The 26944-nt window shown below is 38.7% G+C and overlaps 1 protein-coding gene and 1 pseudogene across 5 annotated transcripts; both read right to left on the reverse strand.

The window, feature by feature from the left end:
- Positions 1-6628: 6628 nt before the first annotated feature.
- On the reverse strand, positions 6629-17599 carry LOC104596044 (U-box domain-containing protein 33-like). Of its 5 annotated transcripts, none has more exons than XM_010257035.3 (10): positions 17085-17599; positions 13464-13809; positions 12696-12817; positions 11266-11387; positions 10538-10642; positions 10007-10460; positions 9413-9568; positions 8560-9129; positions 7587-8354; positions 6629-7044 (listed from the first exon to the last, which is right to left on the reverse strand). In XM_010257035.3, the coding sequence occupies exons 2-10, from the start codon at positions 13699-13701 to the stop codon at positions 6853-6855; spliced, it is 2727 nt and encodes a 908-aa protein (XP_010255337.1). In that variant the 5' UTR covers positions 13702-13809; positions 17085-17599; the 3' UTR covers positions 6629-6852. The 5 variants fall into 5 exon arrangements, with proteins under 5 accessions (XP_010255337.1, XP_010255339.1, XP_010255338.1 ...); XM_010257037.3 differs by having other exon boundaries at positions 17042-17595; XM_010257036.3 differs by lacking the exon at positions 17085-17599 and adding an exon at positions 14351-14486.
- A 6716-nt stretch (positions 17600-24315) lies between these two features.
- On the reverse strand, positions 24316-26216 carry LOC148804246 (uncharacterized; annotated as a pseudogene).
- Positions 26217-26944: the final 728 nt, after the last annotated feature.

Below are 26944 nucleotides of genomic sequence, written 5' to 3' on the forward strand. Positions count from 1 at the left end.
ATGTCCCATCTTTTGTTCACTTGGATGCTCTCACATTGATAAGCTCATTCCAGTCGTAGTATTGTTAATATAGCGTATTTCTGTACTCTTTAACTTTGTTGATTTGCTTTCCATAACTTCTGGCCGAGCTATTAGTTATCTTCTAGAGAGCTCATAAATATAGCTCGAAACACGTCATTTTTAAAGGTAGTACCTGCGCAGGTTGTCTACATTCCATGCTCAAGGCACTGCCTTCTCCTCAAGTTTTTGGAGCTCATACGCGTACCCACTTATGATCTTAGAAACCCTATAAAGGCCTTCCCAATTCGGGCTAAGCTTTCCTACACTGGGCTTAGGTACCATAACCTTCCTGAGTACTAGGTTGCCAACCCTGAAGTGATGTTTCTTAACCCGAGTGTTATAGTACCGAGCTACACACTGTTGGTATGCTGCATTCTGAATGTGGGCCAGGTCTCTAACTTCTTCCACCGAATCGAGGTTTGCTCACAAATCTTCTTCGTTTGGCTCTTCAACTAATGCTTCAGATCGCAACGTTGGCATTTCCATTTCAGTTGGTATTCACTACTTCGGTCCCGTAGGTTAAGTTGAAAGGTGTCTCGCCTGTTGCTGTCTTGACGGTGGTTCTGTAGGCCCACAGTACACTGGGTAGCTTGTTCACCCACAAACCCTTAGCTCGGGAGAGCCGAGCTTTGAGGCCGCGTAGAATGGGCCTGTTGATAATTTCAGTTGGTCCATTAGCTTGGGGTGTGTTACCGAGGTGAAATTCTGCCTTATTCCCATCTACGTGCAACAATTCTGGAACTTAATATCCTTGAACTGCTTCCTGTTATCTGAAATTAGTACTCTAGGTAGACCGAACCTATAGACAATGCTTCGCCAAAAGAAATTTTGGACATTGCGAGTTGTTATGGTGACCAGAGGCTCGGCTTCTACCGTGAAATAGTCCACTACCACTACCAAGAACTTTTTCTATCCTTTTGCTAGTGGGAAGGAGCCCAGCATGTCTATGCCCCATTGCACGAATGGCCATGGGCTGGTTAAGTATCTCAGATTAGCAGCTGGTTGGTGCAAGATGTTGGCATGTTGTTGGCATTTGTCGCATAGCTAGACCAGCTCGGTCGCGTCTGCTTTCATGGTGGACCAGTCGTACCCTTGCCGCAAAGCCTTCTGAGCGAGGGCCCTGCCCCCTATGTGTCCTCCACAGAGGCCTTCGTGAATCTCGTGTAGGACTTGGTCTACTTCTGCTCGTCGTAGGCACCGTAGGTAGGGTAGCGTGAAGGGCCTTCTGTAGAGTAGCTCGTCCACTATCACGTAGTGAGCTGACTGTTGTTTTATTCGCCAAGTTGTGTTTCTCTCATTCAGAATTGTGCCATGCTTTAGGTAGTTGAAGATCGGGTCTATCCAGCTCGACTCTGTATCAAATATATGGGCGACCTCTTCTACCCCTTTTTTCTATCGATGGGTGAGGTAGCTCTTCTACGTAGACCATTCGTTTTGTCGAGTTAGTCGTGCTCACAAGCCTTGAAAGGGCATCAACCTCTATATTTTCCAATCTTGGAATTTGTTAGAGGTACTAGGAGTCAAAATCACGCAGGAGTTCTCTCACCTTGGCCAAGTAGGCTGCGATGGAGGGTTCTCGCGCTTCGTATTCCCCATTCACTTGATTTACAACGAGCTATGAGTCACTACATACTTCAAGGTTCTTCGCTCCTACCTCATTTGATAGAGCCAAACCAACCAACAATGCCTCATATTCAGCCTCATTATTTGAAGCTCAGAATTGAAACCGGAGCGCGTACTCCAGCTTTACATCGCTAGGTCCGTAGAGTATCAACCCAGCTCCGCTTCCACTCTAGTTAGACGAGTCATCAACATGAAGTATCCAGGGCTCCTCGTCCCAGCCTGCTATCTCGCCGGTTGGGGGTGGTGCCGCACTGGATGAATTTCCCACTTCTAGCCCTGTCATTTCAAGAGGTGGTGAGCTGAAGGTGCACTTGACAATGAAAATTGTCAGGACCTGCGCTTTTATCGCTGGCCGTGACTCGTACCGGATATTGTATTCGTTGAGCTCTATTGCCCATTTTGTCAGTCTCCCTGAGACCTCAGGTTTCTGAAGGACTTGCCTCAGAGGTTGATTAGTCAAAACGATAATGGTATGGGCTTGGAAATATGGTCTTAGCTTTTAGGCGGCTAGCACTAGTGTGAAGGCGAGCTTCTCTATGTCGGGGTATTTCATTTCCGCGGCATGCAAGACCTTGCTCATGTAGTACACTGGTCGTTGTATTTTGTCAACTTCTCTTATTAGGACTGAGCTAACTACCTCATCACTTGCGGAGAGGTAAAGTTTGAGCTCGTCCCAGTCTCAAGTCTAGTCAACAGGGGAGGCGAACTAAGGTATCATTTCATCTTGTCAAAGGTGAGCTCTAGGGGTGGATTGAGCCAAGCTAAGCCGAATAGTACCAAGCTCGAGCTCGGCTCGAGACTATTCTACAAGGCTCGAGTCAAAAGTTCATAACCTCGAGCTCAACTTGGTTCAACTCGTTTTATATTTTATAAAAATATTTTATTATATTTTATAAATATTTTCTTATAAAAATATTTAGAAAAAAATATTTTCTTATAAAAATATTTAGAAAAAAATATTTTATAAAAATAAAAATTATATATAAATTTTTTTTATTTTATATTTTTATTATATATATATATATTTTTTTTTATATATTCGAGCCGGCTCGCGAGCCTCACGAGCCAAACTCTAGTAGGCTCGAGCTCGGCTGAAATCGAGTCGAGCCCTCGGCTCGTTGCCACCCCTAGCGAGCTGACACTCCTCGGTCCACTTAAAGGTTTGGTTTTTTTTATAGCCTTAAAGAAGGGAAGATACTTCCTAGCCGATTTGGACATAAATCGGTTCAAGGTTGCTACCCATCCAATCAGTCTCTGTGTCTCCTTAATCGAGCTAGGTGGTTTCATATCTAAGATAGCTTGGATTTTCTTGGGGTTTGCCTCTATTAATATTAGAAAGCAAAAAAAAACATTATTGCCATAATACAAATAAACAAATAGGATTTTTTTGAAAAAGATGGTAAATAAACAAATAGAATTCCATAAGAAAATTAGAAAAAGAGAGAAGAAAATAAGAAAAATAAAATAGAAATAAATAGATAAAATAAGGACTTTCTTCTTTTTTGTTGGCATATTATTGCGGTTTGCTTCCTTTATTGTCAATTTTTTTAAATAATTGTGCTTGCATTTGTATTGGTTTGAGATCCCATGTGGGCCTCATCTATTAGACCCAAGAGAGGAGTGCCTAACCCCTTTCGTCCCCCATCCGAGTCTTACCCGGACTGGTTTAGCCAATGCCTTGGGCCGTTGGAGTTACTATTTGATAAAATGGTTTTGAAAATCATCCTCGGAGGTCCCATCACCTCCATTTCACATAATTGATGGGTGGCGACTCCATTTACAACCCAAGTGAGCTATTTTCCCGATGCTCATAGAGTAGCGACTCCACTGGGGAGTTCTCAGGCCATATGTGGGGCCCACATGGGGCCCATTTGATTTGAGTGCTATTCTTGTATATATTGCATGATTCCATGTTATTTCTACTTGTTAGAATAATAATTTCTTCTTTCTTGATGATTATTAGATAGTTTCTTTTATTATTGCTTTATTTCTACTACTGCTTATTTGCTTACTCACACTTATCATTTGCATCCTATGTCCTATTAGGAAGAGTCCTAGGTGGTAGGTCGTTGGGGCCTTGGTCCCAATAGTCGCACCGAATATCGGTCACCAACCAGAGAAGCCCATTTGTTCGATAGGTGGAGGTTTATTTTTTAATTTAGAAAGGATTAGGAAAAAACTACCCTAATTTCAGGATAGGACACATGTGTTGAACAATTTGTGGGTAACAAAAAAATAAAATAAAACCTGATAGGATAGAATTAGAAAAAGAAAAAAAAAAAGCAAAGAGAGAGAAAGAGAAAAAAAAGCAAAAACAATTGAAATAAAATGGGGGTAGGAAAAGTTAGTAATTTTCTCTTGGTTAATCAAGATGAGAAAAGTAGTAATATCAAAAATACCCATAAAAATAACAAAAAACATATATATATATATATATAACAAAAACAAAAATAAAAAATAATATTAAAAAATACAAAAGAGGAAAAATAAAAAAATTAAAGGGGATTTTTAAGAAAAGAAGAAAAAGAAAAAATAAAGACAAAATAAGATAAGAAGGTAAAATAATCAAAATTATGAAAAGTTATAAATATTAAAAAGTATATATAAAATAAAAAACTCTCAAGAAAGGACAAAATAAATAAAAAAGAAGAAGAAAAATTAAAAACAAACAAGGAATGAAATGAAGACAAATAAATAAGCAATGAAATGATGATAATAGAATAAATTTAATAAATCAAAAAAATCAAAATCAAAAAGGAAGAAAAAAGAAAAAAAGAAGGTAAGAAGGAAAACAAACAAAAAGGGGAAAAGGCATGATAATAAAAAGAAAAAAAAACGTTTTTTTTAAAGCAAAAAAATATAATAACAAAAAATGATAAGAGAATAATAATAAAATTGAAAATAAAAAAAAGGGATGAGAAGATCTGATGTCGCGCGATTTGGAAGCCCCATTGTGTCTAATGACTCGGACTCTGATTTGGTTATTTCTTGGTTAGGGCTGAGTTGATATATACTGCAAGAGAAAGAGAATTAGAGTGCCCAGGTGTCTTTACCCGGGGAGGGCACTCCGATGCTTAAGTTAGAGAAGTTTTGTGAATTCTTTTGAGAGCTTGAGAGAGCCAGAGAATGTGTAATCACGCATACCATTTTAGGTAGAAGTTTATGCCTTTTATAGGCATCAGTGGTCAGAGCCCTCTTGTAACAGGCCTGAGCTTCTCACGGAACCATTTTTGCTTCGTTCGCGCGTGTTAATGTATGGTTGCGAGATCCGCGTGGGGTTACGATTTACCCGAGTAACTTCGTGGCATGCGATGAGGTAGGCCGGTCTAACGGTTGAGGTATCAATGCTCCAGGGATCTCGGCTTGGTAACGTACTGTTGGGTAAGTGGGCTCTTCCTCGCAGGTCGCCATGAACTCCTACAGCTTGGCTGGCTTCCAAGACAAGTCGTCCTAATCTTACGAGGTCAACCAGTTCGACCCTACTAAGGTGGAGGTTGGCCTGGACGAGGTGCTCCAAGATGGCTTCCAAGCTAGTTTGCTTACTCAGCGCCGAGATGTCACTCGAAGGCCACGTGTCGCAACATGATTGATCAAACCAAATTACCCCTCATCAAGAACCATTGTTATGACCTAAAATTCTTGGAATTCATTATCGGAGTTTTGGAATTGTAAAAAAATCACATTATCAAATCAAAAGGCAAAAATAAAATAAAATAATTAAAGAAAAGAGAAAAAAACAAAAAACGAAAAGAAGAACAAAAAAAAAGAAAAAGAGAAAGAAAAAGCTTTAGGAAAGAGAGAAAGAGAGCTTGACATAAATGCACGAAGTTAAAATGAAGCTTTGTAAAGGTTCTACCAATTATGGGTTTCTGAAATTGAACAAGTCTGGTTTAGAGGTGTAAATCTAGTCGGGCTGTAGGCCGTACCAGGCCCGACATGATCATGTGGGCGGTGTTGGGCCTGGGGTTTTAGGTCCATGGGCCGGTACAACACGGCACGACCGAGTAAGCCATGCCACTTGTAGCCCGCTAGTCGGCACGGCCCAGTCCGCAGCCCGACCCAGCATAGCCCGACATATATATTTTATATATGTTTATGTAGTATTATATAAATTATAATTATATAATAATATATAAATAAATTAAATATTTTTTTTAATTTTATTATACTAATTTATTTAATTGTTGTATATATAAGCACTTGTATACACAAAATTCATATAAAATTAAAATTTTAAGTTTTTTGTCAATTTTTTAAAAATAAATAGCTCTTGCCCGATGCCCGACCCGCGGGCCAGCACAGCACAGCCCATGGGCTGTTTGTGGGCACGACACGCTTTACACCTCTAGGCTGGTTGAGTTGTGAGACGTTTTCCATCGGATCTTGAAGGCGAAAGGTTCTAAAGATGAAGTACGACCTCGAGATGTGATGCAAATTTTGACACATGGCGTTGGTCGGATGCATCTTGACCATTCATTACCAACCACCACCACCTGCTCCCAACTACTACTCCTCTAAGGCAATTCTGACTATAAAAAGGGGCTCCCATATTAAGGTAAAGACTCTATGGAACTCAAGCTTTAAGTTTCCTCTCTTGCTTGGTCCGACCCCTAGCAGCTCTTTGCTAACTTAACCATCGGAGTCTTCGTCCCTGAAATAACTCCTGTGGCCTCTGATATCTTCTTTCTTTCTTTTTCTCAATAGGTTAGACCCATCGGCCTCAAACGAAGTTATTACCCTCTACTCCACATTTGGCTGCAACAGGTTTTTTCTTGGCTGAAGAAAATAAGGGTTTTTCTTCAATTGGTTTTCCCCTTTCGTTTCGTGCAGAGGATAGCTTCATTTGCTTGCACCAAAAAAAAAAAATTCCTCGCTCTTCGCTCCTCCCATGCCTTGCTTTGCGCTTGTGCCACCCTCTTCTCTAAAGCTCACTAAAGACTAAACATCTAGATCTAGTTTCTCTTTATCAGTTATAAACGCCAAAGAATCTCATCCTTTGCGTGTATCGTCATTTTTGTACAGTTCTACACATTGCACGCAAATAAACCTTCGTTTTTTGCTCTATAGACAAAACAAATAAAATGGAAAAATTAACTTCAACTAGAGAAGAAGAAATAGAGATACTTTACAAAGGTAAAAACTAAAATAAAAAAAATCATGGCTGATCCGTCACTGGTGTCGCCACTCTTGAATTGCAGACCGGAGGGCGTAATTGGGGATGAGATTTCTGTTAGCGAGCTTAAGGTTTGTCATGGGCGAAGTGTCGTGGCCACTGTCCAACCATGCTCTTATTCCCTCGGCTTCATATGTATAACCGTCTGCTGCCACATGCGGGTCTTGCATGACTTCCTGCAATTTCAACTATAAATACAATGAGAAAAACTTTGCAACAACTATGTCTACTCTCTGCATCAAAGATCACAGTTCACATGTTTCTTCAATTTCTCTGCTTCAAGAAACTATGATATTTTATATTATTGTTCCTAGGGGTGTTAATGGACCAGTTTTGGGTTGGATTCCGTCCAAGACAAAATCAATTTGAACGGATTGGTGCTTAGTCCAATTCAATATGTCTTGTTGGTTCTTTCAATTCATCCAAATTGATTTTGGTGCTTGGTATTGAATTGGACCAATTTACATTAGATTGAGGCAATATCTGGTCCATTGGTATAAAATAAGAATATAGTTGTTAATGGACCAGGTTTGAATTGGAACCAATCTAAATTAAAACAAATTTAAACAGATTGGACGGTCCAGACATTGAATTGGACCGATCCTAAATCAATATCTGGTCCAGACATTGATTGGACCTGGTCCATTTTAATGGATTCACATTGGACCAAATCCAGTTCAAATGACACCTATTTGTTCCAACCAATATACAGAGTAAGCTTACTACTGACCTGGAAAATGGGGCAAATGAAATAGGACGGAGCCCGGCAATGCTCCCCTGAACCCAGGCAGAAGGGCGACGATGTTCTGCAGGAAGCCCTCATTGGTTCAAGCACCCTCCACACTTCTGACGCAAGGTTGGGTCTGCTCTTCAGGTTCCTCTCACAGCACCTTAAAGCCAAATGAGCCAATTGCTGTGCCTGCACAAAAGGCCAGTTCCCTGCCGATCCATCCAACACTTGTTTTAACTTCCCCTTATCCAAGGCATGTTGCACCTCCTCCACTATCCCCATCGCTGGTCTCCCTGTCAAAAGCCTTAACAAAACAATTCCAAACGAGTAGACATCCGACATTGGTATTAGCTCTCCTGTATCGAGGAACTCAGGGTCCATGTGAGCGAGGACTCCCTTTGGGTTAGTCTCATGGCATTGGGTGGAGCTGCTGGCCGAGTTCGCCTTACGGGGAAATAAGCAGCAGCAGATACCGAAGTCACTGAGCTTGCTGACAAAGTCGGTGTCGAGGAGGATATTGGCGGGCTTCAGATCCCCATGTACAACCCTGTGAAGTGCGTTGGATTGGAGAAAGATGAGGGCTGAGCATATCCCTGTGGCAATGAGGGTTCGCGTTTGCCATGAAAGAGGGGGAGTGTTGTCCTTGCACGTCAATCGGTCTTCGAGGCTTCCATTAGGCAGGTACTCGTATACGAGCGAACAAGCTTCTGGGCAGACTCCGATCAGGTTTACGAGATTTGGATGCCTCATCCTACTCAATACGTCCACCTGAATCCATATTGCCAATAGAGACACAAACCAATGTCAAACAAAAAGCATGTACCAGAAATGGAATTAATTCTTGTATAATAGGGCCATAGAATTCGTAGACAGCCCCAATGTACAGGTTGAATTGATTATTGAATTTGCATTTGTCATCTATAGCGTTTAATGCAAGCAGGAGTATGAAATACGAAACTTGCACCGGATTTACCTCCCGTTGAAATTTCATGTGGGCTTGTGAGCTATTAGAGTGGAACATCTTTATAGCCACTGGAGTGTGATGAAGAAGTCCTTTAAAGACACTACTGTTTGCTCCTTCACCGATCTTCAAGGACGGATCAAAGTTGCGAGCTGCTTCCTCAATCTCCGATAAAGATAGCTTCGAAAAGAAATGCAGATTCTCCGGGATTTCGCCCTCCTCTGATAAAGAGAGCTTCGAAAAGAAATGCAGATTCTCCGGGTTCTCGCCCTCCTCTTCACTCCTCCTCAGCCCCTTAGCTTCTCTGCCTGCGTTCCGTAACTGATCTCGTTCGTTTTTAGCTTCTCTGACTGCGTTTCGCAACTGATCTCGTTCGCTCTTAAGAGATATCAAGAGTTCGACGGCAGAGAAGAACTTCTGCTCCAGCTCTTCCAATGTCCGCTCCAATTCTGAGTTCTGGTCTTGTGCAATCCGAAGATCCTCCAAGACTTTGCCTTGGTGTCTCTTCATGCTTTCTAGTTCTTGTTTTTCTTTTGCACGTAATTCCTCTATTTCTTCTCTTTGCTTGAGTTCATGCTTGGCCTGTAAAAATTTGGCTGTGATTGGTGAGTTTCATGAGAAGAAGATGAAAGTTCTCTAGTTTCATGTAAAACTTGACTGTTAGATCACTGTACACACACACACTATGATGCTCCTTTCTAGGGGAACTCAAGGAGAATTACAATGGGACGTAGCCAATTAAGCACAACAACAAGAATTACTAAAGTTTCATGATGAAATATTAAGCCCATCAAAGTATCCGGCCATTGGCAAGGTCAAAGCATAATAAGGAAACAAAGAACTTAAGAACCATCGATGAACTTACCCTGCACTGAGCCTCCAATAGGGCCATTTCGGCTTCTTGACGCCTAGTAGACTCTTCCCATGCTTCTTTCTTTGCTTTCTCAGCCTCCTCGATGGCTTTCTCCATGGTCTTTTTCATTTGATCATACATATTACCATTTCCTCTTCCTTCATCCAGCTAAAAAATCCAAAAGATACTCTACAAATTAGCCAACTATATGGTATTTGAGAAACATTGGTCTCTCATAATTACAAATGTTGGATTTCTTTCACCTAGTTAAAAGAAATTTAACAGACTGGGTAAATAAAAATACCAAGCACTAAAATCTGCAGGAGATCTCAAGCAGTTAGCATTTAGAGGGAGTTTCAAGTCCACTCAGCCTCACAGTCAAATCAAGCCAATAACACATCCAAGCAAAGGATGAAGTATTTTAACCAATAGTTGATTTTTATATTTAAATACAAATGTGGAACTGAGGCACTGAACACAGGTAATGTTGCTATGTTTAAGTGTTGGGAATATGGAAAGAATGCCCAATCCAAGTGGCCATGTCCAAATGCAAACCATTATTAACAGGCATGACTGAGTGTAGTGACCAGTTGTAGAAATACATACCAGTTGTCTATTTGCAGGAGATGAATAGCGAAGTTCCATGCTAGAATCATGCCAAGAGATTAACCCTGACCCATCATCACTCTGATCTTCTCTTACTGATATTGCCTCCTCATTTGAAGGCCATGTTAGATCCTCTGAACCCTGAGAGATTTTTTTTCCTGATATACCTTCCAATTCACCAGCAATTCCCTCACTACTTAACTGTCTCTCTGGTGTTTGTATTCTTCCAGACCCTTCATGGGAAGAAAATGCTGCACCTATTTCTCCATGCTCATGAGTGCTGTATTGCAAGGATCTTGCTTGTCCAAAGTCACTTTGATATGGGTTAGAAAGTGCCAAAGAATGGACCTGTGCCTGTGGAAAGGATAGAGATTTCAAGTACTCTTGTTGGCTGATTTCACTGAATGGACTGGATGGCAGAATTGGAGGGGATACAAATATACCTTCTCTTTCCCTGTTTAGATATGATTATAGTGTAAATTTCCATGACAAGCAATAAGACTGCTTTGTTTTATCAAATCCAAAGTCTACCTTGTGCAGATGAGGAACCCCTTACAAACAAACCATATGTAGCAGGAAAAATGTGCTTTTTCACGCACATAAATTGCTTTCTTCGATTTGAGATCTGTCATTCTCCTGAAATAATGAGACCATCATGTTGCTTTTAAAAATTTCCCATCAAAATCATTCTGAATTTACCAGCTCATCCATCCCAGAAAATGTATTCCGACAAAATAGGCATTGCTTAATTAATACAAGGCACCAAATAATAAAAGACACCATTCATCCGTAGCTCTCTAAGGACATTAATAAAGAATGTCACTATTGTCTTTTCTCAAACTGAATTACAACCTAAATATTTTGGCAGATAAGCTAAGTTTGGGGTTTCATGGATGGATTCAGATAGTAGTTTTTCTTGCAAATGTAAAGCTCTTCCATCCTTTGAATGTTCAGTTTTGTACAAACTATTGAAAAGCTCATACTGTTTGGAAGCAAGTTCTTGTACTAGTTAGTTATCAAAAAGAAAATAAAGGAGGTTAAGTGTAATAAACCAAGGTTTTAACTCAAGAATAAACTCCTACAATCAATACTTCGATCTTTGGGCACTGTTGGATTCTAAAACATAGTCCATTGATTCAAGAAATAAGATTCATAAATTGGTCTAGCATGTATATGACAAGTATTGTAGAACACCTAAGATCAAAAGTTTGATGATCATGTTGACTACGAAATAAAGGTAGTCCTTTTGGAGTTCATACTTTGAGTACTTCTTGTCTGCTGCTGCTCCCATAACAAGATTTTTTATCCCATGACGAGTGATAAGCTCTACAATACCTTTCTTGATATCATCATTTTCAATGACAAGTTTTTCTGCCCATACCTACAAAATGAAACAATTTAGGTCATTGATTTTTTTAGTATTAATCTATGATTACCAGATACCTGTACTAGGGCACCATACCATGTCCAATACTTTGATTTTTAGTTTAAATTCTATATCTGACACTGTATCCAGCCATGCCCTTGTTGTATCTGGATAGCATAATTATTAATCTATGAGATAATGAGGTGAATAGCTGATTAGAACATCTGAGCAAAAGTTGTGTGGATCTCATGATTTTAAAATCATGGTTCAAATTTGGAAGTGATATAGTATGGAACAGCTATTAGGTTCAAGGTTCATAATGTTACATTAACAGCTAACTCCGAGAATAGCCATTCTCATTAGCATTTCCTTAAAGTTGCTGATTTGAGCACTCCCTATTTTTGGTAAACAAGGCATCCCTCATCAGTGAAATTATCTTTGGCTGACAAGCATGAGAACATGGGTTTGAGTCAGAGAAAACTTCATGCAAGAAAACACAGAGGTTAGATCTGAATCCATTCCACCCTTCCAGGACCCCACATAGCCTGCCCCTTATTAATTAGTATTAGAGGGTAATAATGTTTTTGTTTTCAAGGATTAGCTTTATTGTATTAGATAACAGAACTGTTATACTTGTCCTTAATAAGAGTGCCCTTTTTCTCAAAAACAGGGGATGCTCAAATAATAGGTCTTAAAATATGCTAGGCAGTGGTATTGGAGTGAAAAGCAAGGCTTATTATGAATACTACATAAACACCAACCCCTAATTGTGCTATTTTTATCACTGTTTTGCTGTGTCATTGTATTAGCATTTCCCTATTCCCTAGCTATTGTGTGAATTGAAATTCAAGTGAGAATTCAAATGCATTAGCATTGAACTTTTGATGCACTGGAACTCCTATGCATTGAAAATCCAATATCTGAAGCATAAGAATTCCCTAGCTATTGGGGAATCAATGGGTATAGGGCTGACCTTGTTTGGGGGAATCACACATGGTCAATGTATAGGGTCCCCAGCCAATAGACAGCTCAGATACTACATATCATCTCCCCATGTTGCAGAAGCTAGTAGGTTATCTTGACAATAAACCTAAATGACCAATTAAGTTACTTCTTTACATACACAGGTGACATGCATATACATATCTTAAATAATCAAAAGAGTACAAGAAACAATGTCCCTCCTCTATTTTCAACCATTTACTTAGCTAAATCTGCATGTCATTATTTCAATTCCACAATTGCTACAAGGATTTAACCATTTTTTCATTCAATTATCACTTTAGTTGAAAGACTAGCAGGGAAAAGCAAAAGTAACAATACCCCTTGGTTAATACATATGACAAGGTATTCGTTTAGAATATTATGCATCCTTTGCTCTTCCAGCTCTCTGTATGCGCCAACTTCCTGTTCCTTCACTTTGCTTGCTGGAAACTTTGTACCCACTGCAAATCAGAAAAGATAAATGGCAAAAAATAAAGAAAAAAACATTAGTAATCAATGGAAACTACAAAATTTGGTTACGGGATCAAGAGGTTGTATAAAAACTGGAGAATCATTTAGACATTTACCTTTACCATTTTATATAAGGGGTGGGGGTAGGGGGTAAGGTGAAGTGAAGATTTAGATTGATCATTCATGCTCATAAATACTTCAGAGAAGACTATGGCTTCCAACATCAATTGTACATTTCTTGGAAAAGAAGTCAGTTTAGATTAACTTCATCCTACTTTTTCCAACTTGGAACAGATTCACAAGGCTCAATGGACTATATATAATCCTCACTCCCTCATCCTTAAAATTTTGTCCACAGCTTATCATTTTGATACTGGCTGATAAATTCTTAGTTACTGTTCAAGATTACTTATTTCAGATAACCCCCTGGTTAAAAGCTAGAATCCATTGCATCGAGTTCAACTAAATTTATCCCGAATTCATCCGGACGATCAATTTGCTGTAGTCATAGATGCCCCAGGGAGTTTTCAAGAACTCACAACAATGAAAATTAGGAAAGGAACATTCAAATATTAAATTATATAAAAGGAAATAAATCGGTAAAGTTTATTTTCCAGGAATTTAGATCCAACTCACTCGGACCCGGGATGAACTGTGCCGGCTGATGAACATGAAGGATGCATATCTTCTTCCCTCTCGAGTTCTTCAACGTCCAAAGTAGAGTGGATTCATTCTCTTTTACTTCTTTTCCAACTGCCACAAAAATCTTATCATAGATGTTTCTGTGGGATAGAAAATCTTCTTCAATCTCTCCGCCTCTCTCCATCAATCCAGAGATGCCAACATGACGAGGCACTTTCTTCCGAGCTGCCATAGAGGAGCAGGTAGAGGACTCGCCACATCCGTCAAGAGAATCTATTCCATTGGAATACTCGATTTCGCTGTTGCTTCCGAATCTCTCCCGCTTTCTCTATTGGAATCTCTGAGTATCAGAAAGAGAAGCGGACCATTAGACACCGGGATCGGTAGATTATATTCTTCGAGATAACTGCTACAGAAATCAATTCCACAAATTTGCCATAATCCCCCAATTTTGCCGGTCTAAATTACAGTGGAAATGATAGGAACAATAAAAAGAGAAAGAAAGAAAGAAATGATCTCTCCTGCTTTTACTTACAACCAGCCGACTTTCTGTAAAAAGAACTGATTGTCTTGAGATAAAAATACTAAAAAGGAAAACGAACGAGAGAAGAAAAATATCATATAGAATTATGTTTGCTCTTTTCCTCTCTCTCTCTCTCCTCCTTCGATGTGCTTGCAGAAGCAGTTTCTACTAGCCATACACCAAATAACAAAGGCATAGACCTGGCCAAGATCAACAAGATGATGGGTGATTCTAGTTCTTGCTTTGTGTTGATCTTGCCAGGATATTCATGACTTCTCTTGGTCAACGGTAGTAACTGTCACCAACTCACAGAGTCACAGAGTCACAGAGTCACAGCAGGGAAAAAGAGTTCTCTTACCAATAGAAAAGAATTGTGGCAATCTGCCGGGGTTACCATACAGGGGGAATTAGGCCAGACCACCAGGCCGGCTGAGTCTGGTTATCGGGCCAAGCTGCCATTCAATATATTATATATAAGAGGGACTTGGGCCTATTGCTGCCTTGCTGGGGAGATTGGATTCAGTGCTCGCAAGACCATGATTTTTTTTTCATGGAATGGTAAGATATTTCTAATGGAAGGCTGCAAGGGACTGTGTGAACGGTGTGAGCATGGTCTTATAAGGATTAATCCGATTTTATTACTGTGTCATTTATATTTGCTGGACAATCTATGATGCGAGAAAGATGTGATAACTCAAAAGCTAATAAATTGAGTTTTTTTCAAGCTATTCAAACTCAGCTCGAGAAAAATTTGATGTGAATTGATACAAGTCAAGCTCAGGTCTAATGAAGCTCAGCTCGTAAAACTGGTTAGTCTAATTGAACCAAATTCAAGCTTGCAATTATAATTCAAATCAAATATTATTTCGAATTTGTTCCCAAGGCTGTGTTTGGTTGCAATGCAAATAAATTTGCACAAATACGAAAGTGTGGCAGTGCAAATGATTTGAGTATAAATTTTGACCTATTTTTATTTCAAATTTTAGCTTATTTTATTTGACCGCATTTACAAATGAAGTAAATTAAGACATGAAGCAGAATAAAGCAAAACCTAAAATAAAATTAAATAAAATTTTGCATTTTTCTTCTCATTTGCGTTCATGTACATTTGTACTAGTACAAATTAAATTACACTGCAATCAAATACAGTTCAAGGCTCAGTTGAAAAGAGCATAAATACAAATATACAGTATAAATATATAAAAAATAATATAAAATATAAGATTTTGTATTTAATTTAAAATGAGTACGAATACAAAAATGTAGAGCACAAATCCTTATATTTTATATATATTTGTACTTCTTCTATATATTTTATATAAATTAAACCTATATTTTAATTCGAGCTAAGCCAAACCTAGGCCCATCCCATCTGTAGCTCTTCACTGAGCCTATATGCACCGGGCTCCATAGTCAGAGTAGTTTTTTTTTAGTAATATATGTTTTCTTGTTGCTTCGGTGTTAAGTATTCAGGGAGTGACCGATTGCTTTTTGCTAAAACGTACAAGTAACCCTATGTGTTAATTTTGATTACAAAAATAAACAAGGCCACTATTAGTCTTTTCACATGCGAACCCAAACCACCACCCACCCACGAAAATGCCCGGTAGGCTCCCAGCAAATACTCCACAATTGTGGAAGTGCATCAGTGTGTTTCACGGATCCTTTTTTGTGATTGACCTGTAACAAGAGTCATGCTTTCTGTGAAATAGGGACTATTTTGATTCCTCTCTCATCAAACCCACTCATTTTTAAATAGTTGGGTAAAGCGGTGGTGCACTAAATCGTGCTGGGCTGCCCGTACAATTTTGAACCGGCCCGACATGGCATGGCACGACAGCCTATGGGCCATGCCATGCTCGGCACGATGGTCCTTGCCATGCTGGGCCTGGGGTTTGAAGTCCACGGGCTGGCACGGCATGGCACGATCAAGTAGGCCATACGACCCATGGCCCGGCCCATATATATATACATAATATTTATATATATCATATATCATATAATATATTATATAAATTATAATTATATAATATATAGTATATAATATATTAATAAAATAAACAATTTTTTTTTAATTTTGTTATACTAATTTATTTAATTATTGTATATATAAGCAATTGTATTGTGAACATCGGAAAAAACTGGTTCATTTTTTCATATGGGCTGGAAATAGAGACGCCACCCTTCAGATTAAGAAATGGAGGTGATGGGACCTCGGGAGCAACATCGGAAAGCGTACTCAGTTTAGTAGTGACTCCAAATAACCCAATGCACAGGTCCAGTCAGTACAGGTAAGACTTGGATGAGAGAGGAAAGGGGTTAGGCACCCCTCTCCTGAGTCCAAAGGTGGGGCCCACATGGGAAACTGAGGACAAGTATATATAAACCAAAGGAATTAAAGAAACTAACAGTTTTGAATTAATTAAAGGCCTAAATCATATTATTAAACGAAAATAATCCGAACAAAGAAATAACAGTCTACCATTATTATAGAGAGCCTACAATTTCCAATACTCCGCATGCTGAATAGAAAACTCAGAGGACAAAAAATGACATACTAATGGTTCGGCAAAGCAGTATAACCGGAAGATGACTCAGAGAACATAAAATGAAGATAACTCAGAGAACATAAAATGTCATACTAATGGTTCAGCAAAGCAGTTTGACGAAATGCATCAAAGAAAAAGCGGTAGAACTATTCGGCAAAACAGTGAGCTACATACACTGATGATTCGGCAAGATACATCAGATAAAATTTAAATAAAATGAGACCAATACAGAAACAGGGGAACACAACTGAAACTAAGATTTAAACTACGATAAGCAAAGACGGATTCAAATATATATATATATATATATATATATATATATATATATATATATATATATACTATTAAATGGTTAAAAAAAAAGAAAAAAAATCAGAGAAGATTGATGAAAGGGAGAAACTAGCATTTCAGATAAAGAGATAAACAATCCAGCATCGCAAAGAGAATATATCAACATATGCGAAACTAATATTCAAACAAGATAGGATTCAGAAGGGTACATGAGCCTACTGGGAATCGGCTCTTCCCTTTATTCATCCCTACCATCCTGATTTGTGCTGATTCCCTAAGACGTCGCCGGATACTACAACGGCTGGCCAGACTTCGATGGGGAGAAGGATGGTCCGCTTCTGATTGAGAAGAAACTAAGATTGTCCGGCAGTTAGAGCACCGATATTGCACAGGGGATTCAGCCCGAAGAGAGGTTCGTTCTGCAACTCTTCGGTTTTGCGTTGAAGGAGTGATAAATGGCAAACGACACTGACGATGGCGACCGTAATGTATTTTGGAACAACAGGAACTAGAGGGAAAGAGAGGAGGAGCACTGATGGTGGTAGAGCTTCGTCTCACAGCCGCTATATGGCTGAGTCTGGCGGAAACGAAAGAAAAAAAAGGAGAGCAGGACGAAGGCGAAAAAAGCTGGAATTTAAGGGAGGGAGCAGCGAACCGAAGGAGGAGGACGGCCTTCCTTGCTCCCGCCGCTAGTTCGAAAGAGGAAGAAGATGAACAGTCTTCTCCTTTGCGCGGCTCCCCTGTTCGGACAAATCCTCTCCCTGTTCGGTTTAATTAAGAGTCATCTTGTTTTTATATGGGGGTAGGGAACTATTTTGTAATTTCTAAAATATGGGGGGTATTTTGTAATTTAAAAAAGTTCTGGTCAAGCCGGGTCCGAGGGTGGTCAAATCGGGGTTCTTGATGGACGGCTGAGGTTTTGGTTAAAAAACAAAGGAGGGTTGAGGTGGGTGTCACCGGGATGGGGGTTTTGTATGTGGGGGCTAATGCGATTGATCGAAACGGAATCTTCTTGGATGAAAGGGTGAATGAGGGTATTTTTGAATGAAATTTCATAGGATAGGTTTCTTGGACATTCTGAAGTGATCAGCAAGGTCAAATTGAATCAACTGAACCCGGATCAGGCGGATTTGGAATCTGGTCAATTTGAAGCCTTAAAATGAAATCTTTGTGTGATCAAGGGGAAATGAAGGTGTTTTGAGCTGGAATTTCTCAGGTCAGGGTTTTTGGGTAATTTGAGGTGATTGGTAAGGCTGGGTTGTGCTGACTGGGCCTGGATCGGGCGGATTTGGAATCCGATCAATCTAGAGCCTCGAAATGAAATCTTTATGTGATTGAGGGCAAATTTAGGTGTTTTGGGATGACATTTCATATGTAGGGGTTTTTCGGTATTCTAGGGTGATTGGAAAAGTTTGATTGGTTTAGATGTGTTCGGATCAAAAGGATATGGATTATGGGTGTGAGAATGGTCGAAATGGAATCTTTGTTTGATGGACGAGTGAACGAAGGGATCTGGAGTTCAAATTTCATGGGTAGGTGTTTTGGGATGTCCCAGGTCTGGTGGTCATGTCTGATGAAATGGATGAGGTGTAACCGTGTAAGTGAGGGTCAATCGGGGCCATCGGATAGGTATCGAGTAGGTTTAACGGTGGATCTGAGGGTTCTCGAGGTGAAATTTGGGTTTTCTAGGTTTTTTAGTGTTTTGGAGAGGTTGGAAGGGTCTGATCGGGTGTTTGGGGTGAATTGGAGGCTCAGGTGACGGACCGAGCAAAAATCGAATGTTGACATGTATACATCAAAATTCATATAAAATTAAAATTTTAAGTTTTTTTTTCAATTTTTTTAAATAAATAAGCAAAAATAGATTTGGCCTAGTCCATAGCCCGACTTGGGCCAAGGCTTGGCCCACGGGCCCATGCGGGCCTAGGCCATGGGCCATGCCAAACCAACCCCCAAAATTTTCATCAGAGAGGGCATTATAACTATATATATTAGTTGGGATTCATGCCATGCATGAGTTTTGTTAAGCAAATTTTAAATAAAAGGTGATGTGATATATCTATTTTGACATCCAATCAAGTATTATTTTTAGGTTAGATAGATTTTGTTGTTTTATTATTAATTTTTGTTAAATATTTAATTTTAATTATTAACTAATAAAATTTAATTTTGATAACTAAAAAAACTATAAATTAAATTATGAAGGCAATAAATTAAAAAATTCAAACTAAAAATTATAATATTAGTAATATAAGATATATTTAGCTACTAATTAATAAATAATAGTAATATTTAAGGGGTGTTTGGTATAGTGGCATTTTGTTGTCGTTCCCACTATTTAAGGGTCTGTTCAGAATTGGAATTGGAATGGTCCATTCCTATAGTCTGCTTGGTTCAGACAGGAATGGGAATGAGGATTGAAATCAGCACGAATGGCATTTCATTTCCAAAGGAGGGGTAGGGAATGGCCATTCCTTCAAATGAAATGCCATTATAGCAGGAATGGGATTGGGATTCCAATTCTGCCCAACCAAACAGTGGGAATCAGAATAGTCCATTCCAGCGAACCAAACGGGGCCTAAATATTTTTTTGTTAAACCATGAATCATTGTTTGGGTCAAATTGTTTTGTGCTTCAATTGTCTAGGTTAGCAGTTTGTTCTCTGATTCAATGGTTTTAAAACCATGATCAATACAAATTTATGAGAAACATGTATTGTCAGATCATATATGAGTGCCACTTCAGTTAGAAAAATGCATGAATGTGAGACGCATCAAATTTGATGTTTTAGGTAGAAATATCAATTTGTATTGATCAACCTCAAATGCAATAGCAATGCAACACTACTACTACTAAGCATCCTCTAAGGAACAAAGAAGGATATTTTTTGTGATTAGAGATACTTAGGCCTCATTTTCTGTGGGAATAGGGATCTAGAAGCGGAATCGGGATGAACTATCCCGATTCCAACTGTTTGGTTGGGCAGAATCAGAATTCCATTCTCATTTCTGTAAGGAATGGCCATTCCCTGCTTCTCTCTTGGGAATGAAATCCCATTTCTACTAATTCTAGTTCGCATTCCTATTCTTGTTTAAACCAAACAGATTATGGGAATAAACCATTCCAATTATACTTTCAACTGTAAATCAAACGGACCCTTGATTTGCATTAATAAAGTGAAATAGGAATATATAGGGTGAGATAGCTGCTTCAGTGGCATTTGATAAGGTTTTGTTGAAACGTTTATAATGTTGCTTTTTTGTGCTTATGACACTCCCTAGAGCCACTGTGTTTTTAGAAGAGAAAAGGTGAAAGGAGAATGAGGAAGTAAATCTATAAGATCAGTTCTACCAAAAAATATATATGATACTAGAGAGACATGATACGTCAAGAGCTTTGAGCTGATGGGGAGATTTTGGGAGTTTCATCCACGACACATTATCCCATTCAGTCTCTTGCTTGACTTTTCTGCTAGAAGAATTTTGGTTGCAAGTACCTCATGCCCATCATAACATGTCATGTGCAGGAAGCCCGAAACAGCCCAACCTGTTTTTTCCCAAATAGTCAGAAGTTTTCACCAACTGATTGTGCGCATGAGGGTCAGAATTTTTTGGCCTAAAGTACAGTTGGGATCGGGTAGGTGTAAGCTCGGAATTGATATTAATTCACGGGCGATATTGGTGTATAGAATAGGGGTTTTTGATATTTTGAATGTTTGAATATAGATCTACAGTGAAATTCAAAAATCTGCATCGGGTCTGTCTATACTTTTCCGAAATTTTTATGGCATGTTATATGATTATATCAAAATTCCAATCAATATGATTTATCATGTGTATTTAATTACTTTTCATTTGTTCGAATTTTACCATGTGTGCTTATCATTAAAGACTAACTACACGAAAAGGTATTGTTACGTTTGTGTCTTGAATTTTTTGTGGTCACCTGTTTCATGAATCCGTTCTGAAATAATTTGAGAAAAATTTGAAGGCAAAAATTTCATAGTAATTTGTGGTGAAAGTGTAGGGTTTGGGTTGGACCCGATCCATTCAGTTTATAGGTCTAAATCGAATACGAATAATTATGTATTTTTAGGGGTTTTTTCTTTTGTATACTTAATCTTTGTCTTATAAGAGAAGAGAGAGACATTAGGTATATTTTAAGGTTTAGGGTTTTCTATAAATGAGGTTGAGTGTACACAATTCTGAATTTCTTCTCCATTGCTAACTACATAGTGGATTTTTGCTCTTTCTTCACCCGTGGATATAGATTATAAGATGGACCACATAAATCTATGTATTCTCTATGCTTACTTCTCTTTATCTCTATTTTACTTTTATTCGGGTACCGTTCAAATCTGTTTTCTTAGACTTTTTCCACAACAGATATCACTATAATGTATTATTTTATCACAGTTTGTTTATGTTTGAATTAAATTATAACAACTTCCATAAAATGCACTATAGATTTTGACCCACTATGTCAGTTGATTCATTGTTATACGTTTTTTTCGTTATCATGCATTGCCTCTCGTACCGATTGCTAAAAGACAGGCATTAAAAGTTAAAACAGAAATTATCTAAGGTTGTATTTGGATGAATTTCAGGCCTTCAGGGTTTGTGCTTTCAAACCACATTAGAGCGTAAAAGTATTTTGATTTCTGTTGTGTTTTGAAAAGCAACCTTTACGAAATGCTCGATCTCGAACACTTCTTTCTTGGCTCAATTTTGTTTTTCGAAGCCAAAGCTAAAAAAATAGAGGTTTATCGAAGCATAATTTACCTGCTGAGAGAATATAGTGACGAGGATGTTAGTCGAATCCTGCAAGCGCAAGGCGATAAAAGCTAAAAGGCATTCCAATTTGTTGGTTGGTTCCAACCTAAAGAAAATTTATATATCTAATATAAATGGTGGAGTCGTCTTTAGCTCTTTTTGTGTGTGCGGGTGGACGGTCTTTCGTGGCCGTTTATCTGAGGCTCTAGCTAGGCTATTTATGCCATAACATATTCACTTTTAAAGAAAAGTTCTCTGCTTTATTGTTGATAACCACAAGCACATAAAGAGGAAAAAAAGAAGTTACTTTAGAAAAAGAACAATAAAAGACAAAAGTTAATCTTATATTAAACATTGTCTATATACCTCAATTGGACCGGATTTTGTCCAATGCTATCCTGTCCAATTATGAATTTATTTCAGATGGAGCAGGTCCAATCCAATCTGATGATTATTTTTATACCGTTTTGGATCACTCCAATTCAATGTTTAGATGGTCCAATATGTTCAAATTGGTTTTAATTTAGATTGGTTCCAACCTATTGATACCTGTATTCTTATCTTTTATCAATGAATCGGATATTGCTTCAATCCAATCCAATATAAATTCATTATGAATAGACCAGATCCAATCCAATCCAATAAATACATTGGACCATTAAGTTTGGACTATCCAATTCAATGTCTTATTGGCTCCTCCAATCCATCTAAATTGATTTTGATTTAGATAGGGTCCAATCCAACCCTACCTATAATGGAACACTTAGCACATATTGAAGGAAAGTGAAGAAGAAAGTTGTATGAGATCTGGACTACTTTTAGGCTATGTTTGGTTTGAAGGAAAATGTATGGAAAAGAAGGGAAATGTAGGGAAACTTATACAAGATTTGTAAAGGTTTCCTTACATTTCCCTTCCTTTCCCTACTTTTTCCTTCAAACCAAATACAGCCTTAAGGTATCTTTTAGGGCCTGTGACTCCAAAAACCCTGATACCAATTATATATTTCCGGGCAGCTCTTCAAGGTGGACCATTCATTGTGATTCTTGTAAGAGGGTATATGCATAGAGAGTGCAATGCAAATAAATTTGCACTGATGCAAAACCATAGCAGTGCAAATGATTTAAGTGTAAATTCTGACTTTTTCTTGTTCAAAATTTAGCTTATTTTATTTGGTTGCAATACAAATAAAGTAAATTAAGACATGAAGCAGAATAAAGTAAAACCCAAAACAAAATTAAACAAGAATTTGTATTTTTTTTCATTTGCACTCTCATGCATTTGTACTAATGCAAATTAAATTGCATTGCAACCAAATACAGCCTAAGGATCAAGTAAAAATAATCCAAACTCACATCTTTTGCACCCTTCCATGGACAAAATTTCCCGCACCAAACCAATAGCAATTTTCCACTCTAACCGGTCATTCCCCATTAGGGATGGCAATTTTCCCCATCCCCGACAAGGACTTGACTTGCTTTGGCGGGTCGGGGTCAAGGATGGGGATTGAGGTCCCCGCCCCGCCCCGACCCTGATTATATATGTGTGTATGTGTGTGTTATTTATAATTTAAAATTTTTATTTACTTTAAGTAAATTTATTTTTCAAAAAAAATACTATTATCTAAAAAAATTTCGAGAATTCAGGTCCCCGTGGGAACCCATCCCCATCGAGGATCGGGGATGGAAGACAAATTTTATCCCCAGTGGGGATTGGAGACGGGGATGGAGGTTAATTATATTTCAGAATCGGGGGTGGGGATGGGAAATATGATCCCCACCCTACTGCCATTCCTATTCCCCATTTCAAAATTAAAGACTTTTTTATACATGACATGACAAATTGGTATTGGTTGGTGCAGATTTTTTTTTTTTTATATACCAACAATGCAGTGGATATGAACTTGAGTAGTTCGGAATGTGAATCAATGTAGTTAGAGTTGTAGAACGGAGAGGCATAAAAATAAATCAAAACCCTCTGGTTTGAAAATAGATTGTTTTTCAAAACAAAAGTACAAAAAACATATTCTTGATTTTGTATGTGTTTTTGTTTTCAGAAGTAAAACCCAAAATCATGTTCTTGAATTTCTAGTTTCAAAAACATGTTTTTATCTGGTTATTTGATATCATGTTTATACAAATCATATAGTTTCTACACTACAAAATTTGTTTTTATTTTAAAATTCATTATTTTGATGGTTCAAAAAACATATATTGTTTTTCCAAAGAAAACCAACTTGTTTTTCTCTTTAAAAACAAGAACAGAGTTTGAGAACACGTTTTCTGTTTTTTTGCTAATGTGGCAATTTTAAAAAAAAATGAAAACAAAGACATTCAGGTCGTAAAATGCCCCTTTAAGAAGTATTAAAAAATAGGGAAATTCTCGATAGGTACCCTGCACTTTAGGCCGAGTGTCAATTTAGTACTTGTACTTTAAATCGTGACAATTTAGTACCCGAACTTTCAATTTGTGACAATTTAGTACCCGAACTTTCAATTTGTGACAATTTGGTACCCGATGTTAGATTTCCGTCAGCTAGAAACTCACATGCGGGTTAAAAAATTCAAAATACCAAAAATACCCTTTTACAAAAAACCATTCTTATTCCCTTTCCCTAATCCTCTGTTGTCTTCGTTCTGGGTTGAACGAACGAAAGAGGAGAAGATAGTCGACCTTCCTCTTCATTCCTAGCACTCCCATTCCACCCTTCTCTTCAAAATCGGTTGGAGAAATGATAGAGAGGCCGACAAAGAGAAGAAAGGTTGGCGAAATGACAAAGGAGACTCCTCCCCAGTCCTAACAATTCGGCAGCCCCATGGAAGAGGCCTTTGTTCCAGTGTCCACATCCAAATATGACATTCTCAACTTTTCGGAATTATGATTTTCCAGTTGGTGATGTCAGGTTCACTGTGAAGGTCACCAAGGCAAAATCTCCGGTCATGTTCGACCGATCACCGTACCAATAGAAGTAGGGGAAGACTAGACCTGTTCATGGGCTGAGTGGCCCAACGGGCCGGCCTGGCCCGACCCCTAGACAGGCTTGAACAGGCTTTTTGGCACGTGGGCTTAACCTCGGGCCAAAAAGCCCGGCCCGCATAAAATTTGAGCCGGGCTCGGGCTTTGCCAAAATAGCCCAGCCCGACCTATAGTTAAACCTAAGTAAATCCGGCCCGACCTATAGTTAAACCTAAGTAAAAACCCTATGTGATGTCCATTTGAATAAATTTTTTGATTTGAGAATGTTGTTGATTCACTTGTAGGCCCATTGTTCATTTAAATAGGGGAAAAAAACATCTAAATTAAAAATTCAAATTTCTTTTATTAGGTCGAGCTTCGAGCTTTTTATCAGGGCCAAGCTCGGGCCCAAGTTGTAGGCCCGCTGGTCGGGCCGGACTCGGGCTCGGGCCTAACATTTTTCTGTTAATAAAGAGTCAAAGCCCGGCTCGAGCCTGGCCCGGCCCGGCCCATGAACAGGTCTAGGGAAGACTAGTTATCAGCCTTGCAAGGTTGTGGGGGACCAGGGGAGGAGACCAGCTAACAACGAGGATCACGACAGGTGACATTTCGGAAGGACGACGATTCCTGTGGATTGTATGGGGGGCATTTTGCTCGAAGCAGTCATGGCAGGGAAGACATTGTATCCAGTTGAGATCGCTACCAGTATCAAGAATCATAGAGAAATGCTTGGGAGGAGTACCCACAAAAATGTTCATGAAGTACTTGCCTAACTCGAGGCTGACACCGGATTCCAGAGTTGCCACAAGTCTTCCGACTAACCCACTTGTGTCAGATTCCGGTGCCACTTCCAGTGCAACCATAGGCTTCAGCCCTACCAACTTCTTCTCTGTTAACCTTGAAACCGTGTTTTGATTATCCTCTCTGTAATCCTTCTGAAAAGGGTTTGGATTCTGGTCAAGTCTCTATGGGTGGATTGATGTACTGATTCCTTTTTCCCAGCTTCATCTCCATGAGTCATCGATCTGTGTTTGAGGTGGAGCTTCACCGTTGGTTTACTGGATGGAGCTCCTACTATCTTATCTCTGTCGTCATCACCATCTTCTTCCTCTGGAATGGTTGCTTCTGTTGGTTTATGCGAAGAAGTTTTCGTCTTTGTGAGACGACACCCTGTATTTTCCGAAGCTATGACTGAATTGAAGCTTAGGTGATCGGGGAGTTCAATACTAGCAAGAATAGAAGAACCATTGGACTTAAGTCCATGTTGGCTAGAAACGACGACAACGGCACTGAAGCAAATGATAATCAGGATGAAGAAAATCTTGGAAAAAAACAGTCTCTCTTCTTTTTCGTTTATAGAGTTCCTCCTACATGAAAATCTTCAAGGGGAAAAAAGTAGCCCAAGTAATTAAAACGTAAAATTAATCGAACTCCAATTCAAAGCAGATGTTTTTGTAGAGGAAGAAGAACAACAACAGGAAGAGATATATCAGTTTATCAAGATTCAATTAGTTTCTTGATAAAGAAACTAATACCCGTACTTTAAATCATGTACTTTAGGTCGTTTCCCGGCGGCGCATTCGCTTGATACCACCGGCGTGAGGGAGCTGGTTCTTGACGTCTCTGTAAATGCAAGTAGGAAACTGTTCCTACTTGCATTGCTCGATAGGTTATTTTAATTATTTTATTCGGTCGAAATAGCACTAGGGGTATATCCAATCCAAAATCAATTTGGATGGATTGGATGGACCAACAAGACATATTGGATTGAACCAATCCAGTTCAAAATATTTATTAGATTGGATTGGACCTGGTCCATCCATAATAAATTTATATTGGGTTGTGTTGGATTAAGCCAATATCTGGTTCATTGATATAAGATAAGAATATAGGTGTTAATAGACCAGGTTTGGGTTGAAACCAATCTAAATTAAAACAAATTTGAACATATTAGACTAAACATTGAATTGGACCAGTAAAAAATGGTCCAAAATATTCATTGGATTAAATTGAACCTGGTCCATTTGTAATGGACTCACATTGGACTGAATCGGATTGGACCAAATCCAGGTTCAATCTAATCTCTTGTAATCTCACCTGAAAATCTCCAACCCATAGACTCACCTAAAATCTCTTGTAATCTCATCTTCGGCACTTGAGACTATATTCCACCACCATCACGCCTACAATTCAAGCCAGGGGTCCAAAAGGAGTCCATTGGATCCTCTCCTCATTATAGATTTATAGAAACATTGATGTTGATAAAGTTCTGTCAACTTCTACATTATGTATTTGAATGGAAGATTTCTATAAGGGAATTGGGATCTGCTCCTCATAGAGTGCGCCTCACACCGATCTCACAACCACATCTGATCTTGTACTGAGAA

The sequence above is a fragment of the Nelumbo nucifera genome, chromosome 1 (genome assembly GCF_055504915.1).
Source record: "Nelumbo nucifera cultivar China Antique chromosome 1, China Antique-T2T, whole genome shotgun sequence".
NCBI lineage: Eukaryota > Viridiplantae > Streptophyta > Magnoliopsida > Proteales > Nelumbonaceae > Nelumbo > Nelumbo nucifera.